The sequence below is a fragment of the Somniosus microcephalus genome, chromosome 8 (assembly GCF_052327205.1).
Source record: "Somniosus microcephalus isolate GS21.2 chromosome 8, FLI_Smic_1.0, whole genome shotgun sequence".
Lineage (NCBI taxonomy): Eukaryota > Metazoa > Chordata > Chondrichthyes > Squaliformes > Somniosidae > Somniosus > Somniosus microcephalus.
In genome coordinates, this window is record NC_140994.1 from 122864441 (window position 1) to 122883489 (window position 19049).

At 44.3% G+C, this 19049-nt stretch overlaps 1 protein-coding gene across 5 annotated transcripts in view; it reads left to right on the forward strand.

Moving 5' to 3' along the window:
- The window catches only part of LOC147113769 (serine/threonine-protein phosphatase 2A 55 kDa regulatory subunit B beta isoform), a 688656-nt gene extending 670704 nt beyond the window's left edge, over positions 1–17952 (forward strand). For all 5 annotated transcript variants that reach the window (XM_085995085.1, XM_085995087.1, XM_085995086.1 and 2 more), the window contains 3 exons: positions 1609–1778; positions 8134–8225; positions 11172–17952. In XM_085995085.1, coding sequence (XP_085851211.1) covers positions 1609–1778; positions 8134–8225; positions 11172–11451 — 542 coding nt within the window. In that variant the 3' untranslated portion in view covers positions 11452–17952. The remainder of the gene's footprint in view (positions 1–1608; positions 1779–8133; positions 8226–11171) is intronic.
- Positions 17953–19049: the final 1097 nt, after the last annotated feature.

Sequence of the window (19049 nt, forward strand, 5' to 3'; positions counted from 1 at the left end):
ATAAATGCAAATTGTTGTAATATGTTAAGTTTTTGTGCCAGCTATTGTATAATTAAAGCAATGTTTATTTTTTTTAATTTCCAGCATATTGTGAACATATTAAAATGTCACTACTTTTAATTCAAATGAAGCTACTAAAGCCTTGATAGAATTATTAATCAGAATAAAGATGTCTAAGAATTGTTAATTATAAATTATTTCAATTAAAAGCTATGGGGTGGGGCGGACTGATATTTTGAAAAGAGGCTGGTGGCTATTTTCTTTAGTGAGCAATAAACCATCTTTTCTCTTCCACTAGATGTTTTTTGTGCACATTATTTACCCAGCTCAACCAAGGCTTTAGCAGGGGCCTACAGCTAGATTGTCTACCCCACCTTGGGTAGTGACTGATTTGGGGCCTAAGGGAGACTTAAAGAGAGGTAATTTGGAAAAGGAAAATACAGGAAAAAACAGTGGCTAAGGGTCTAAAAGTAAAACATGACTAGGCCTGTTTGTAAAAAAGGTACAGTCAATGGCAGTTGTGGTTGGATCTGACACTCAAAACACTCTGCCTCTGGGCTTAGTGGGTGGTCAGCACACTGAGGAAAGACAAGGAGATGCCTTGGTTAGACCCCACTTGGAGTACTGCATTCAGTTCGCCAAAGCTTCTTCAGCAGAAACCTCCCAAACCCACGACCTCTGCCACCTAGAAAGACAAGATCAGCAGGCACATGGGGATGCTATCACCTCCAAGTTCTCCTCCAAGTCACACACCATCCTGACTTGGAAATATATCACCATTCCTTCATCGTTGCTGGGTCAAAATCCTGGAACTCCCTCCCTAACAGCATTGTGGGAGTACCGTCACCACATGGACTGCAGCGGTTCAAGAAGGTGGCTCACCACCACCTTCTCGAGGGCAATTAGGGACGGGCAATAAATGCTGGCCTTGCCAGCAACGCCCACATCCCATGAACGAGTAAAAAAAAGTTTTGGGAACCACACCTCAGGAAGGATATATTGGCCTTGGAGTGGGCGCAGCGCAGATTCGCCAGAATGATAGAGAGTTACATTATAAAGACAGGTTACATAAACTTGGCTTGTATTCCCTTGAGTTTAGAAGACCAAGGGGTGATCTGATCAAAGTGTTCAAAGGGTAGATACAGCGAAACTATTTCCTCTGGTGGGGGAAATAAAGAACAAGGGAGCACAATCTTAAAAATAGGGATGGTCTGTTAAAGAGTAGTAGAAATGTGTGAAAATCCCAATTTCAGAAGAGCACCATTGAACACAGTGTGGGTTTCTCCCCCCACTTTACACAAACTGCCTTTGTGGCTTCTCTATGATTGCCAAATTTATCCTGAATTGTAGCCATTTTGTGCTGTAGCCCAACACCATCTATGAGTTTGAGTTGAGAATAACTCAACTCATTTCATTCAGCATTAGTTTGGTTTGGACATGAACTCCCATCCCAGAGGTGAAAGGACAGTTTCTAGTTTTTGAGATTTCTGCTGCTTTTATCATTTTTAATGTTCCTATGTTCTTTTCGATAGTTCATAGAATGTTCTGAATGAAGCGCTGCTAACTTGTACATTTTACTTCTCTCCTTCTGGCCGCGTCGATCTTCAGTCTTTGAAGAGCCAGAGGACCCCAGCAACCGGTCGTTCTTCTCTGAGATCATCTCCTCAATATCAGACGTGAAGTTCAGCCACAGTGGGCGGTATATGATGACAAGGGATTACCTCACCGTCAAAGTCTGGGACTTAAACATGGAGAACAGACCAATAGAAACATATCAGGTACTTGTCGAATGGAGTTTGGTAAAAGGGGAAGCTGGTGCTTTTGCATTGATGGTTGGTAGGGCAAGAATTCCAGATGGGTGGGAGTAGATAATAATTTGACAGAGGTTGTACAGTCAAAATCATAAGCCATGAGAGAAAAGATTCTGGGGCATTCAGTAGACCACAATATTGAAATGAGCTTTATAACTTAATATCTGCCATCAGAAGTTTCTGTTTAATACAACAGTGTAGACAATGGTTTCGGAAGGAATCTAAGGCTCATGATAAGTTTGACTGAAGACACTGAGAAGCTATTATGTCAGTACTGTAAATTTATAATGCTTCATGATAGTAAAGCTAGATTGTCTTGTGATTGGCAACCTCTCTCTCTCTCTCTCTCTCTCTCCCCCCATCACTGCCGTTCTTGTCTTTTAGTGTTATCATTACCACAATGGACGAACCTTCTCTGAAAACTCCTCTTTCTGCTCCAGTGCTGTGTCCTCGTGCTCATTCCTCCTCCAGCCCACTTCCCTGTGTTTTTGAATCAAGGCCCTTTGCTAACTCATTTTCATCTGGAAGAGGGGGCCCAGGATCCTAGTGCCAGGCACTACTAGCATTGGAGTAAATGGGAGAGAAAAGCAGATAAATTAACAAGTAGAGTTAGATGATGTCAAGCTTGGGCTTTAGAATTCTGTGGACGCTCCACCGGAGGCGGAGGTACAAAAGAAGACTTGCATTTCTGCAGCACCTTTCACAACCTCAGGACATCCCAAAGTGCTTCACAGCCAGCAAAGTACTTTTTGAAGTGTAGTCACTGTTGTAATGTAGGAAACGTGGCAGCCAATTTGTGCACAGCAAGCTCCCACATGACCAGATAATCTGTTTTTAGTGATGTTAGTTGAGGGATAAATATTGGCCAGAACACCAGGGAGAACTCTCAAAATAGTGCCATGGGATCTTTTACATCTACCAGGGACGGGGCCTCGGTTTAACGTCTCATCCGAAAAACGGCACCTCCAACTGTGCAGAGCAATGCTTGCTCAGTACTGCACGGAAGTGTCAGCGTGCATTATGTGTTAAAATCTGTGGAGCGGGACTTGATCCCACAACCTTCTGACTCAGCGGCGAGAGTGCTGCCCACTGAGCCTTGCAGGCCAGGAAGGTTCCAGCTTCACCACACTGTACTGAGTTAACTGATTTCCGCTGGCGTGCTGGTAAAATGCAACAATTGGCCATGGTACCCCCTGAGATAAGGAGTCGGAAATCTGCCATGGTCCCTGTTTTTGATGACTATCCATCAACTTTTGTTGGAACTGGAGCTGTGTTGGCGTCTGGTGAGATCAGGAATTGCTGTGATGCTAACCAGGACTGTACAGCCTGCCACCGCTCACTGGTTAGGCTCGTAGGTCAACATTGCCATTTGGGACAAAAATCCAGCGCCCAAGGAACTTTACCCCAGCAGTCAGTTAATGCCTTTGGGAGGAGAGGGAAAGAAGGGGGCAAAAGGGGTAAGGTTAGATTGTAGGAGAAAGGGAAGGCTGAGGGGATGTAAAGGTTTCCACAGTTTTGGGGCTGTAGGAAAGAGTGAATTTGAGCATGAGACAGTGGGGTAGATTTTGAGGCCTCCCACTCGGCGGAAGCGGGGTGGAACGTGGAAGCACTCTGAAAATGGCGAGGAATTTCCATCGTCATTGTGGATGCTGCAGTCTTTCCCTAGGTCTACAGCCGGGCGGCCAGAGTACTCGCTTTCAATATGCACATTGGGGGTCTGATGATACAATTTGGGATCCTATGATGTACGTTGGGGTCCAATGACGCACATTGGGATCCTATAATTTTCATTGCTCTGACCAGTATCAGCTGGCATCGAGGTGAAGAGGAGCCCAAGATAAGTTTTATTTATTTTTGTGGGGCCGGGAGGAAGGCCGCCCGATATTGTGGCAGTCAGGGGCTGGCAGGATGCCCGACTTCTGCCCCAAGCCCACCGACAGAATGCTTAACGATGCCCAGCCCTCAATATGGATCGGGCCTCCTGCCGAGACTATGGGGGGGCCTGCAGCTGGTCATCTGAAGTCCACACCGAGGGAAGAATTACCCCAGTGAGTCTTGATTTTGTCACATTAAGGATTTCGAGGGTGGGGGAGCTGAAGGGTGAGCATTATTTGGATTTGGGGCAGTTTTTAATATTTCCGTAATATTTATTTTCATCTTTCCTCCTTCCATTCCTCATGGACACTTCTCCCAGCCAAGAGAACAGGCTTTACCCTCCTGCTGCTCTACAAGCCCTCGATAGGAGGTGTGTGAGAGCAAGATGGGGAGGGTTCTCCTTCCCTTTGAGGAAAGTACATGGCATCCACTCGGCACGTAACCATGACAACACCGCTGAGATTGGAAAACATCTCAGGATCTTCATCGTAATTTTTATTGTCTAATTTAAAATCCATTGGGTGGGGGGGGGTGGTTCAGATGGTTTTCATTTTTTAATTTTAGCATCAAAAACCACGAGAAAAAAAATTAGAGCTTTAAAAAAAAAAGCAGGGTAAATTTGGAGAAAATTGTTTCTTATTTTGAAGATCATTAAACCTCAAGAGAACAGGTAAGAGACTGATGAGGCACAGTTAAGCTTAATGGATCATTGAATAGTCACCAAACATACAAGAGATGAAGGGATAAACCAAAGCATTGAAATTTGTTCAGGCTTTGGAGCATGTAAGGTTGGAATTCAGGAAGCTTAATGATCCAGCTCCAATCCTACTAATAGGTGAAAGCCCCTGTAATTCCGCACTGTGGGGTCCAATTCAATGAAAGATTTTATTCCATATTCATTGAGGAGCAAATTCTCAGCAGTTGCTCCATTCCATACGTCGGTGGTTGTCAGCAAAACTCTTGGGTTCCCCATTTTACTAAGTTCCTTTCAATATTTCCAAATTTTCCCGGTATTTTTGAGGTTACTTAGGACTGGGTGGATCAATACTTTCGTTCTTCTTCCTGTTATTACACAGCCCGTGAGAAATCTCACCAAATAACTTGCCTCCAATTGCTTCCCTTCCCAAATTTGGCGCTGAAAGTTAGATCCGGGCATCATCAAGCGAGTGACGTCATTATACACGTCGCGTGCCTGTGTCATCGTGTGACAATCTCGCCAGCGACGCGCACTCACCTCGCAATCCAATGGGAGCAGGGAAAATTCTGATCTACCAATCCAACAACATGGAAAAATCTGGGCATTTATCGATGGGAATCAGTTATTAAAAAAACCCACAGTTGTAAAGGTGTCTAAGAACACTTTATGTGAGGAGTTGCTGAGTCAAGTCTGTGCCTGATCACCACGTTTCACAGCACAAGGGAGCTCTGTGTTGCCCACTAAAAGGATTTCTGATAGAAACAGTATCGCTGATAGAGTCATCCCTGTTAACGCAAAATCACGGGCTGATGCAAGGCTTCTATCAGCGCAGACTAGCAAGCTAGTGTGAAGTGACTTATATGAGGGTCGATGCATTTGGGGAACTCATTCTCTCTTTTGCCATTTCTAAAACAAGTTCAAGGGTTAATGACCTCACTTGGTATGGTGTATGACCAATATAAATCTCCCACAGAAATTTAAAATTAAGCTACATTGAATGCTGGGAATGCACTGCAGTGTCTCTCAGCACAGGCCAAGGTTTGGGTGAGATGGAGGTGTTCACAATTGTGGGGTTTTGGTAGAGTAAATAAGGAGGAATTGTTTCCACTGGCAGGAGGGGTCGGTAACCAGAGGACATAGATTTAAGATAATTGACAAAAGAACTAGAGAGGAGATGAGAATTTTTTTTTATGCAGCAAACTGTTACGATCTGGAATGCAATGCCTGGAAGGGCGGTGGAAACAGATTCAATAGTAACTTTCAAAAATGGAATTGGATATAGACTTGAAAAGGAAAAATTTGCAGGGCTATGGGGAAAGAGCGGGTGAGTGTGACTAATTGGAGAGCTCTTTCAAAGAGGCATGATGGGGTGAGTGGCCTCCTTCTCTGCTGTAACTGCCTTCTGATTGAAGAGTTCCCCCGCCCCCCCAGCCAAATGTTCTTTTGTCTTTCAGATGGCTGACAGATCCACTGTGCCTTTCAGACATTTTCTGTTCTTTTTTTATTTCTACACACCCTTACTGTGCCTGGCTGTGGTCTCACCTTGTTCTGTGTCCCATTGAGGCTGTTTAGGTTTAGCCTCAGGTAAAGCACTGGTGATAACTATAGGTCTTTTGTTCCAAATTTGTTGGCTTTTTTGGTGAGCACAAAGTCGATGCGGCTTACCTGGGATTATTGCGGGACATCTTCATCCTCTCTCAATCGAATGCATGACAGAAAGCCTGAGCCTGTTGATAGTGTACAAGACTCACATTGCCCGACTCCTCAACATCCTATAAGGCTCTAACAAGGCCAACACTGCCTTTCTTTAAACAACTGCTTATCACGGAGTATGTGCTGCCATGCTTCACATCATGACCTCAATCTAACCCAGAATTGAGCTGGTCGGGTGCCATCTTTGTTTGCCCTAGGCAGGGTTTGCTTGGTAAATGAGGTTTGTCACTCAGCCCAGTGCCCTAGTGGATAAGGGTCCTGAAGGCAGTGGTTTCTACAGCTAGTACAGGCTCTGGAATGGGATGGCACTGAATAAATAATTACATTTGCTAATTTTTGTAGCTGAAAATGGTTTGCGAAAGAATATTCATTATACACCCAGAAACCAGTTATGATCCATTTCGCTTCACTCCCCTCCCCCACCCTACAGCCTCAGTAGTCCTGCTTCTCCATGATCCTTTGGGTCTATGTTCATGGCTACAGGATGTTGCCAAGGCTAGAATTCTGTGCTATTTCATCTCCTTTTATAGCTCTCCTGTTGCAGAAGACAACAAATGCCTATCCTGGGATGTGGCCAGCATTTATTGCGCATCCCTAATAGCCCTTGAGAAGGTGGTGGTGAGCCGCCTTCTTGAGCCACTGCAGTCCGTGTGGTGAAGGTACTCCCACAGTGCTGTTAGGGAGGGGTAAACCCAGGCCCCATCTGCCCCCTCAGGTGAACGTAAAAGATGCCCGGCACTATTCAAAGAAGAGCAGGGAAGCTCTCCCGGTGTCCTGGCCAATATTTATTCCTCAACCAACATCACTGGGAAAAAAAACAAATAATCTGGTCATTATCACGTTGCTGTTTGTGGGATCTTGCTGTGTGCAAATTGGATGCCGCTTTTCCTGCATTACAACAGTGACTAATGTCCTAAGGTCGCCAAAGGCGCTATATAAATGCAAGTTGTTTGTTCATTCTAGTTGTTTACTACTCTTGTAAAGAAATATTTTCTGGTGTCTATCCTGCTGGTCTCTCGTGCCCTCTTGTCCTATTGCTCGGGTGTGTTCAAGGGCTTTATTCCGGGTTTGTCTTCTCTATCTCATTAATATCACGTGAAGTGAATTGATCTTTGGCAATAGTTCATATGAGTTAAGAGTTCATGTACCGGGAGCTACAAGTTAACAATTGGGAAATTGAGATTAAAGAGAAAAGCCATGTGGGATGTATAATCCAAAAAGGGTAATAGAATTGTGGAATAAATTTCCAAGGAAGGCCATTGAAGGGGACAGTATAAGTGCATTCAGGAGACAATCAGATTTGTTTGTGGAGAGGAGATGAAAGGGTATGAGAAGATGAATAGATGTGGGTGAGATCTGTCAAACAGGGACAGGATTGTCAGTGAAATTATCTTTTCTTGTTCCTAAAAATTCTTAGAATTGTGCTTTGCAGACACACAAGAGTATACATTAAAGCAGAGTCTGTCACTGGGCTATGCAATACTCCATATCATTTATAAGATTGTATATTTGGAGAGTTTGCCTGCAGAGGTGTGGTGTGCAGACTCTCCTGATTAGTGAGTAGCTGAGCCATACAGGCAGAAGGTTCCAGATTGAATCCCGGCTCCGTGCTAAGTTAGCTGATCTCAGTCAGCTAGCAGTTGGGGAACTACAAATAACCTCAGCGAGCTTGGGTTAGAGTTACCACGACGGACTAATGCCCAGCAACTCCTGCTGGAAGTGTATATGTGTGCACTTTGAGTAAGGACAGGATCAGGCTCGCCTATGATGCTGGCCATGGCCAAATAGCCTGCTGACATTCACCGTCAAAATCCACATGTGATTGGGTCTGAGATGCCGTACCTAGCAAGGGGCCGATTCCTTCACGAGAGGGGAATAAAGTTAGATTGTGAACAGGGCCTGGGGAAAATCTGAGTACGGGCAGTACAACTGGTTCTCCAGCACTTATTCATCGAACAAGTCATCCCTGTTGCCCATGGTTACGTGGGAGCACCTGCCATTCTTAATCCTATTTCTTTCCTGTTGGTCTTTTGTCAGGTGCATGAATATCTGAGGAGTAAGCTGTGTTCCCTCTATGAAAACGACTGCATCTTTGACAAGTTTGAGTGTGTGTGGAATGGGTCTGACAGGTAGGTGATGCTTTCGATCTGTCTTTGCAGGCCAGTGAAGTAGTCGGCATTTCTTACCCTTTCTTACCTGGACTGGAGCTGTCACTGAAATGATCCCTCTGTAGGTCAAAGTACAATTACTTCAGCTGCATCTCTGCGGTGTAAAAGAAATTGGAAATTGGCATCCTGTGTGTTGATGTATTTAATCAATTCTATAATATCTGCAAGAATGGCCTGCTGATGGCTTTCTGGGTACGCGCGCTGTCGATTGTGGCACTGGACCTTACAGAGCAGCTGGTCCCTGATGCAACATCCGTACTGTACCCTTCGCCTCAGTACCCCTGCACAAGGGAAGGGGAGAAGATCCTCCTGGGTTGCCGCTCCTGATTGCTATCAGTGACTCCTGCAATAGCGTGTGTGGACATCTAGTGAGGACAGGATAAGGCTCTGCTGTGACAGCCACTACTGAAAAACACTCGTTGTCTAGGCTCAGGGAATGGTCACTTGTGATATGAGTGACCATGCCCTGTCAAAAATCCAACTTCAGAAGAGGAAGATCTTTTGTTAAGGAAATCTATCAAGGCATAGATAAAGGGAAATTGGCGGATCTTGTGTATATGGATTTTCAGAAGGCATTTGATAAGATGGTACATAAGAGACTTGCTACGAAAAAAAAAAGCTACATGGTATTAAAGGGAATATAGCCACATAGAAATGGCTAAGGGGCAGAAAGCAAAGAGTAGGGTAAATGTTGCTCAGATTAGTGGGATAAGGGTAGCGGCATGTCTTTTCTACCTAGAGAGGTAGAGAGACGGAGAGGTTTAGGGGAGGGAATTCCAGAGCTTAGGGCCCAGGCAGCCGCCAATGGTGGAACGCTGAAAATCGGGGATGCTCAAAAGGCCAGAATTGGAAGAACGCAGAGATTTCGGAGGGTTGTACGGCTGGAGGAGGTCACAAAGATAGGGAGGGGCGTAGTTAGAAAAGGCCATTAAAAACGCCAAATGGGATTCTGCATTTTATACTTGAGTACATTTAATACAAAAGCGAGGAAGTGATCACAGAATCATAGATTTTATGGCACAGAAGGGAGGAGGCCATTTGGCCTATCGTGTCTGATCCAGCCGATAAAGAGCTATCCAACCTAATCCCACTTCCCAGCTCTTGGTCCGAAGCCCTTTAGGTTACAGCACTTCAAGTGCATATCCAAGTACTTTTTAAATGCGATGAGGGTTTCTGCCTCTACCACCCTTTCAGGCAGTGAGTTCCAGACCCCCACCGTTCTCTGGGTGAAGAAATCTCTCCTCAACTCCCCTCTAATCCTTCTACTAATTACTTTAAATCCATGCCCCCCCTGGTTATTGACCTCTCTGCTAAGGGAAATAGGTGCTTCCTATCCACTCTATCTAGGCCCCTCATAATATTATACACCTCAAGTGATGTATGAATTTGTGCAAGACATTGATTAGGCCAGAGATGTGAACAGCTCCAAGCATCCAATTATGGGAAGGATATTAGAGCCATGGAAAGGGTACAGCAAAGGTTATAGTAATGAAGAAAGGTGTGAAAAATTGGGGCTTTTTCACCAGATCAGAGAAGATTAAGTGGGGGAATCTAATTGAGGTTTTCAAAACTACAAAAGGTTTTGAGAGTGTAATATGAAATATTATTTCCACTGGTTGGCAAACAAGGGGCCATAGAATATCGCGAGAAGAATGAAGGGAAAAGTTAGAACATTTTCTTTTGCACTGAGCATTATTAGATCATGTAGTTAGAACATGTAATGCTTGACCACAAATGGAAGAGGAGGGAACAGACTATAGCATCATTTAAAAGAGAATTGGATAAGTATTTGAAAAGTAGGAATTAAAAACAAAACGGTCAGGGAAATGGGATTCACATAGGCGGCTCCAGTTGAAGAGCTAGCACAGGACCCAGTAACGATGGGCTAAATGGTATCCTTCGATGTTGTAATTTCTGTGATCATAAGAGGGGAGAAAATTGCACCAAAAAAAAACTAACATGAAGTAGATTATTTATTTAAAAATGGAAATAATTTCATTAGATGAGAGTGGAGAGGGAGGAATTGGAAAGAAAGGCCAGTTTTAAACTAAAGACATTGTGGAGTCATTTGGACTTGGTGCAATAGTATAAAACGGGTGATAGAGAATCGACAACCCATCTTATATCCCTTCTGTTGTTTAAATTTCCATTGACTACTGAGGGATTGCTGCATTATCAGAGGTGACATCAGGTGCAATATTCACACTTTTTTTTTTGATGAGCCAGATGTGCCTTATATGCATGGAACCCATCTCCAACATATCTGCTGAAAAATCCATGTGAGTTGAGGTTCCACTTGCTTGGTGTGGCCTGCACACTTAGTTGTTACAGCCACTTACCTAAAGCTAGAGGTAGGTAGCGACCCTCGAGTGTGAACAGGGGCCCAGCTGGAGTTTAACCAGTCAAAACCTTGCCGCTTACCAATACAGAGTGTCCTGCTGCTTGTCCAATGAGAGCCACACTACCTTTTAGTGCAATGGTCTATTTCCCACCCCACCTTCCAGCTTCCACTGGTGAGTCAGGTTGGCTGGTCAGTCATCAGTCGGACCCTGGAGTACCACTGACCATATTACAGAGTCTACCACAGAATGTTGACTTGGTTCTGAGCTCCCATCAACCAGTATCCCATATCCCATCATCTTGGAGGCACCACTGACCCCATTTACCCCCCACCCCTCGCCTTACTCCTCAAGAAGCATAGCCACGAGTTAAATCTCTTACCAGGGAGTTCTCCCAATGTCCTGACCAACATTTCTCCCTGAACCCACATTAACTGGTCATTCATCTTGGTCCTGTGCGTGAAGAACATTGAGGTGTCTTTTGAGGGTACGTGAAGTTATATAAACATAAGCCTTCCTTTCTTTCCACCCCCTTCCCCCCCCCCATCCGTGTTCATCTGTTTCACAGTGTGATCATGACGGGCTCTTACAACAACTTCTTCAGAATGTTCGATCGCAACACGAAGCGTGATGTCACGCTGGAGGCATCAAGGGAGAACAGCAAGCCCAGAGCAATCCTCAAACCTCGCAAAGTATGCATGGGTGGGAAAAGGAAGAAGGACGAAATTAGTGTCGACAGTTTGGACTTCAGTAAGAAGATTCTGCACACGGCGTGGCATCCGTCAGAGAATATCATAGCAGTAGCCGCCACAAACAACCTCTATATATTCCAGGACAAAGTGAACTAGAACATTTGTTTGACTGGTCACCTTAGCACTGCGTACGATTAAACATCAAATGATTATTATTTTTTAAAGGAAAACTTGCCCTTTGGAATTAATCCTAACATTTGTTTTTGTCAGGTTGTCTGTCTTAATGAAGCTGTGGTGCCTTTTGGTATGTGGATCTGTAATTCCCATGATGCATCCGTTCTAGAACAAAACGGCTTCTGTTTATGAGACACTGAATTTCCATCTAATTCTTTTGGCTTTTAAAGGTGTAAATATTCGACACTGACTTGTAAATTTTCTTTTTTTCCCCCCTCTCCCTCATGGAAATAGGGATAAACTTTTATGTTTTGTGTATTTTATTTCTCCTCAGCTGCTAATGCCTTGGACATTCTTTATCCAAATAATCTTATTTGCACCGATCGACAGCTGCTTCCGGAGGGCGTCAAATGTTAGAGCGTATGTTTATATTTTTAATTTTTTTTTGTTCTCCATAAAATGCGCCTCTCCTATTTCTATACATGCACTGGGATTGAGAGTAATTTCAGGTGTTTGTCAGCATAATATAATGAGCGATATTTAATGAATCAGGGAATTTTCAACACAATTCCTCTAACAGAAGTCTCTTATTTGTGAAATGACCCGAGCAGTTTTGTAGCTCAGTATATGAAAGAATTAATTTACTTGCATTGTTGAACAAGCAAACTAGAAAACATTTATGTTAACTATACTAATGCCAATTTGAAAATGTAATTGTAGATTTTTAAAGCCCTGAGACTGTTGGGGCTTTTGTAGGTAGAGTTTTTCAAGTTTTACATCTAATAATGGGAGTAATTGCATATAATGACTGAACAAGTTTTACTTTTAAATTATGTCCTAATTATGTCAGATCTCAAAATTGTCTTTCTGCCCCACCCCCCTCCCCCCATTCCCTTGATAGAAAATTATGTTCTGGTATACGATTTCTTTGAAATTTCTTCTGTTAATATTGTCCTGGTGGTTTGCACACAATTTCCTCAGTTTGGTTCTTGTCGAGCGAGACATAGAATGTGTAGTTTCTGCTTCTAGTACTTAAAAACAGGGGTATTCATTTTGACTGACACTACACCAGAATAAAGCTACACTGACCTGTCAGTATTGACTGAAGATTTGACTGGAGCCTTTACCAAGATGGGAGATGTTTTTTTAAATATATATGATCAAGCCTCATTCTTTTACTTGTCCCAAGCTCTTGCTACAGTTAATGCAGTTTAAATAGATTTAGCTGTGCTCCCCCCCCCCACCACCCCACCAATGGCTCAGTTGGTAAAGGGCAGCAGGCTACCTAACTATGTGGACCAGAAAGGCTAAGGTTCATCTCTTGGTCTGCGTTGAGTTAGCTGAGCTCAGCTGCGTCCACGACAATTAAACTTGACAGATCCCCAGGTTACGGAGAGAAGGGGGAAAAAAATCAGCCAAAGCTCTCGTTCCTAATTGCTATGCAGTAACCCTTTCTGGAAACTGTACACGTATGAAAAGTGAGGGTGGGGGGGGCGGGTGGTGGGTGTTGAGGACAGGACCAGCTTGACCGCGTTGCCCCCTGTAGTCGAATAGCTTACCAACACTTGTCTAGGTTCCAGCATGAAGAATTATCACCCTGGTGAGGCACTGGAGGATGCCTGGAATCATGCCACAGAAAAGAATCAGCGCATTTAGGGGAGGGAGAAAACAGCTTTATTTCTTAAAAAAATTAAATCTTTTTACCACAATAATCCAGAATCAAATCTCAAAAATAAACACTGTTTAATTAGATTCAGCCAAAAATAAAATGAATACTTAAATGTTCCACTATTTTTTAAAGGTGCATTTAAACAAATACTTTAATCGGATCTATTTAAGGTTTAGTAAGTATTCAGGTGTAATTCAATGTTTTGGAAAAAAAAGTGACAATTTTTTTATTATGTAACACACTACAAAAGCACAGGCTCACCAGCCCCTAACCCGCTATGGGTGAATGTCGTTAAACAAAAGGCATTGGAAGCGGGGTCAATAAGCTGTTTGGTAAATAACTTGGCATTTCATTGGATGGAGTCTGAAAGTTAATATTTACACAGAACATTTGCCGAGCTATAGTTTCAACACTTCCCCCTTAATGAGTCGTAATCCCCAATGTATCAAGCAAACACTGGTGCTACGTTGACTTATTCAGCCCAGATAGCATTACGAGGAAGGATGAAATTCAAACACAGATCCAGCGCAACTATTGATGAGTTGCACAGCAGTGTTTAAATCTTTCAAATTCATCTCCTATCGCTGAGCTTATTTTTCAGTGTGCCCTTGGAAAATAGTCATCCAGAGACGGGAGTAAAAATGCACTCACCGGCAACAAACACTTCAGTCGTCTGGCACGACTTGTGCACCATCCATGCCCGTTCATTTGCATAAGAGATGCTTTTCCATATTGCATGGAGGCTACAGCACAGAAATAGGCCATTCTGCACAACAGGTCCATGCCGGTGTTTATGCTCTACACGACTCTCCTCCCACCCTACTTCCTCTAACCCTATCAGCATATCCTTCTATTCCCTTCTCCCTTTCATGCTTATCTAGCTTCCCCTTAAATGTTTCTATACTATTCGCTTCAACCACTCCCTGTGGTAGTGAGTTCCACCATTCTCACCACTCTCTGGGTAAAGAAGTTTCTCCTGAATTCCCTATTGGATTTATTAGTGACTGTCTTATATTTATGCCTCCCCCCCCCCTCCACAATTGGAAACTTCTTCTCCATATCTACACTATCAAACCCTTTCATAATCTTAAATATCTCTTATTAGGCCACCGGAGCCTTCTCTTTTCTATTAATTAATTAAATAAATAATTCAAGCCCTCAAGGTCTCCACATATCCTAGCAAATCCCAGCCCCCATGATCCAGACCAAGATACTCAAAGGTCAGGATTCAATGAAAAATACCCAATTGTACCTGTGTTCATTCTGCCCAGCCTGCTGCCCATTATTCTCGCCTTTTCCTTTTTCTGTATCTGTCATTTTTTTAAATTATTTTTTTCCTCCCTAGATCTATTTTTTTCTACACTTTATTTTCCTAGTACAATCCTAACTTTAAAGTGGTTCATTTACTTTCTTTCTACCTCCCGGCTCCCACTGGCCATTTTGCAACTTTTCCAAAAGATTCGGGGTGGGGGAGGGTGTAATTAGTCTCGGGTGTTAGAGGTGATAGTGAATCGGCTGCCCGTCTTGCACCACGCCCGATTTTCTCGTCCATTGAGGGCTGTCAATTGGCTATCAGCCGTGGCTCAGTGGATAGCACTCTCGCCTTGGAGTCAGCGGGTAGCGGGTTCAAATCCCACTCCAGAGACTTGAGCACAAAATCTAGGCTGACGCTCCCAGTGCCGTACTGAGGGAGTGCTGCACTGTCAGAGGTGTCATCTTGCAGATGAGACATTTAACCGAGGCCCCGTCTTCCCCCTCAGGTGGACTTAAAAGATCCTATGGCGCTATTTCAAAGAAGAGCAGGGGACTTCTCCCCGGTGTCCTGGCCAATATTTATCCCTCAATCACCATCTCTAAAACAGATTATTTGGTCAGAGCCTGAATGCATAAAAATGCATTGCAGCATCAAAATAAGCACCACATCGCAATAACTACTCTAATAGTTTGAAAAAGTGTGCATTTACTTAATCCTTTTCAATTGCCTATTCTATTCTGTCTATTATACTGGTTATCATTTAGAACATGGTTGAACTGGTGAGTCGTCACTAACTCTTAACTAATGATCATCATTTATAACATGGTTGAACTGGTCAGTGATCACTAACTCCGAACTAACAATTGCCCACTGAGGTTATCGCAAGTTTGTAAAACACCAACCTACTTACTGAGGATGCTGCCTCTCGGATTGAGTTCGCTGCTCTCACGATCAGTGGACTTGAAGTTAAACACTGTTTAAATATGTCATAGAAACATAGAAGATAGGAGCAGGAGTAGGCCATTCGGCCCTTCGAGCCTGCTCCGCCATTCAACGAGATCATGGCTGATCATCCAAACCCTAGCACCCGGTCCCTACACCGACAGCCATCCCACCCAAGCCCTATCCCCGTAACCCCGTAACCCCACGTATTTAATCCCCCCTAACACTAAGGGTCAATTTTTATCATGGCCAATCAACCTAACCCACACATCTTTGGACTGTGGGAGGAAACCGGAGCACCCGGAGAAAACCCACGCAAACACGGGGAGAATGTGCAAACTCCACACAGACAGTCACCCAAGGCCGGATTTGAACCCGGGTCCCTGGCGCTGTGAGGCAACAGTGCTAACCACTATGCCACTATGACTGAGCCATCCACCCCCAGAAGGTCAGAGTTCAGCTCCTGATCTGTGCCCGGTTAGCCCATTTCACTGAGGATGGTGATAAGGGTGCTACAGTCCACCTCCGTGCCCTTGAACGAGTGGAGGGGGCAAATCGGCCAGGATTCCCACTCGGGATCACTATCCAGTGACCACAGCTGGGAAGTGCATATGTGGACTGGTTGGGGACAGGATCTGGCTCGACTGTGATGCCCCCCAGCCGCCGACTATCATTGCCAAAGTTCCTGCATAAATAATTGACACTTGGGTGCAGTACTGGAGGGAGTGAATGGAACTGCACACAAAACAAGTCCGCGGCTTCAGAAGAGAGGAAAATGAAAAAAGAAATCTGTACCCTGTATTGCGACAATAACTTATCATTTCAAAAATGAACCTTGCAGCCGTGGCCACTGGATAGCGATCCTGACCGGGAATCCTGCTGATTTTGTTTTTTGTTCCCCTCCCTCCCTTGTCGAAGGGCGCTGAGGCCAATTGTAGCGTCCCAATCTGCATCCTGACTGAAATGGGCTAAACAGGCACGGAACAAGAGCTGAACTCTGACCTACTGATCTGTATTGGAGTGGGAGGGGCGTGTTAGGAAACGCCTCACTCCACCCCCTCCCTCATGCATATTTTCTTGTTCCTTCTTAATACTCCTAATGCACTCATGCTGCAGCTTGCACTGAGAGCGGTACCTGCAGTACTGGCAGCAGCCAGGCAGTACCTTTGTCTATGCAGCCTCGGTCAAGCTGCGAACCGCCTGCAGGTTCCTGCACAGAGCTGCTCTCCCCGCGGTTAATGCTTACACGTTTAGCGATCACAGGAAGGAGTGTCCACACACTCCAAGCATTTAAATCAACCCCTTCCTCAGTACTTTTTACAGCGTGTTTTGGCCCAGCACACCCTTAAACAGTCAATTCAAGATGGGTCGGATCCACAGTCCTAACTCTCAGCAGAACTAGTAAGAGTGGCTCATCCTGCTACATCAGAGTCTTTTGAATGAGGCTTTCATGCCATGTCAGGGCTCACCTCGTGCACTGCAAACAAAAGTTGCTGGATCATTCAAACTGTGGAATTTTATAGCACAGAAGGAGGCCATTCTGCCCATCATGCCTGCGCATTCTGTATTCTAACAACTCTTTATAAAAAAAAATCTCTCAACCTCTCCTTTCATTCTGTCTAGTTATTGACTAGTTGGAAGTAACTTTTCACCATTCACCTAATCAAAAACCCTCATAATTTTGAGCATCTCTATTAGATCTCGTCTGCGCTGGTGACATTAAGCTTCTTTTTTCATGAAACAGATTAGATACGTAATTTTAAAACTGGCTTTCTGAACAGACAAACACTCGGTGTCTTTGTGTAATGTTCCTCACCCACTACTTTAACAGAAGCCGGACTGTTCAACCCGTTTACTTTAAACGAGTTAACTGCCGCCATTTTAATGGCGAACAGGGCAAGATCGCGTGAAGCATGCATCCCCTAATCTTAGCCAACAGTCACTTCTAAACTATAGTACTGAATACAGGGCTGGTCCAAACTCAAATATGTTCCAATAGTCACTTTCCCAAATCCCAAAACAGCAGGCCTGTATTTCATGGACCACTGCCAAAGGACACTGTGCCCATGTGTGCCCAGAGACTGCCTAACAGACACCGGAACCAAGACACAAGGTACTTATCTACCTGCTACCTGATCAATGGGAGAGACACCAGTGCTGGTGTCCAATGCCATATACTTGTTTCTATAAGTGTACAATTAAAAGGAGGGGGGTCTATGTCAGTATTTTTTTTCTTTCTTTTTAAAAAACAACACAAGTGAATTTGCAGTCGATGATTCTGTTCTGTACCGCAATGTTTTTTATTGCATGTTAACTGCCAGGCCCTTTTTTGATGGGGGAGGGAGGAAGGGGGGTGGGGGTCAGCGGGTGGGCTGGGGGGGGGGTCATGGATGTGACTAAGGTACCACCCTGAGCTTTAGGACATGCTGTGGCTGTTTTGTGTTAGGGGCTTGACCGACTGGTAAAAGTGCTTTCTATATTGGGGAGGGGGAAGGGCAGACGGGGCTGGCTCTTTATTGTATGAGTCAAATGATGCGGCTGGTGTACCTTTGTCCTTGTTACTGTCTGCTTTTTTTCTTAAAGAATAAACTGTTTGCAGCTAAGGCTGCTTCACGAAGTTCAAGAGTTGCAGTGTTTTGTTCACATGATGTGCTTTTATCTTGATACCATCAAAGAGAGAGTTGCTAACTGCTGCCCCGTTCAAGGGTGTCATCAATTCTGACTTGGCAAACTCAGACTTTCCATTTCTACAGGTTAGACAAAGCCCTCTGCAGAAAAGGTCAAGTGCTAAGGCTCACAATATTCAAAGTGTTGGGACACACAGCCAAGCATTGGTGGTGGCAGGTCAAGACAGAGAGCAATTCCTTTGGTCTGCATTCTGCCTTCAAATATGAGTTCCCCTAGTTGATTTGCAATGTGTCAGGCCCAATAGAAACCAGGCAAGAAGGTAAAAAAAAATGTCTGCCAAATGGACAACCTTCACATTGTAACTAGCAGACTTGCTTTTAAGGTGAATTGGATTACAAGAAGCATCTGGTGCTTTTCCTCCACCAGGCTAAGTGCTGGGAACTGGTCAATGCAGATATGGTCCTCATAAGGCTCTTCCTACTTATGTTAGCAGATAGAAGTGGATTACTGTGTATTTTTTTAAAAAGCAGTAGGAGCTTATATTAAGGTAGTGCATCATCAGAATACTTAGCTCAGCCTGTCGAGAATGACACCAAACATCCAGCCGAAGTTAACACTTGCTTCTGAAGCAGGGTTACCAAACGAACCATACTCTTGGGGCCTTATTCCAATTTCAGCAACAATCCACAGGAGTAATGCTATGCTACATGGCCATTTCCACAGGCAGGCTCGAACAAACCAATACAGTCAGGAGACCAAGACAGACTTATTTTGCTTCCTTAGTGTCAGCCGTGACTTAGTGGGTAGCACCCTTGTCTCTGAGTCAGAAGGTTGTGGGCTCAAGTCTCACTCCAAGGACTTGAGCACATAAAATCTAGGCTGACACTCCAGTGCAGTGCTGAGGGAGTGCTGCACTGTCGGAGGTGCCGTCTTTCGGATGAGACGTTAAACCGAGGCCCCGCTGCTCTCTCAGGTGGACGTAAAAGATCCCACGGCACTATTTCAAAGAAGAGCAGGGGAGTTATCCCCGGTGTCCTGGGCCAATATTTATCCCTCAACCAACATCACTAAAAACAGATTATCTGG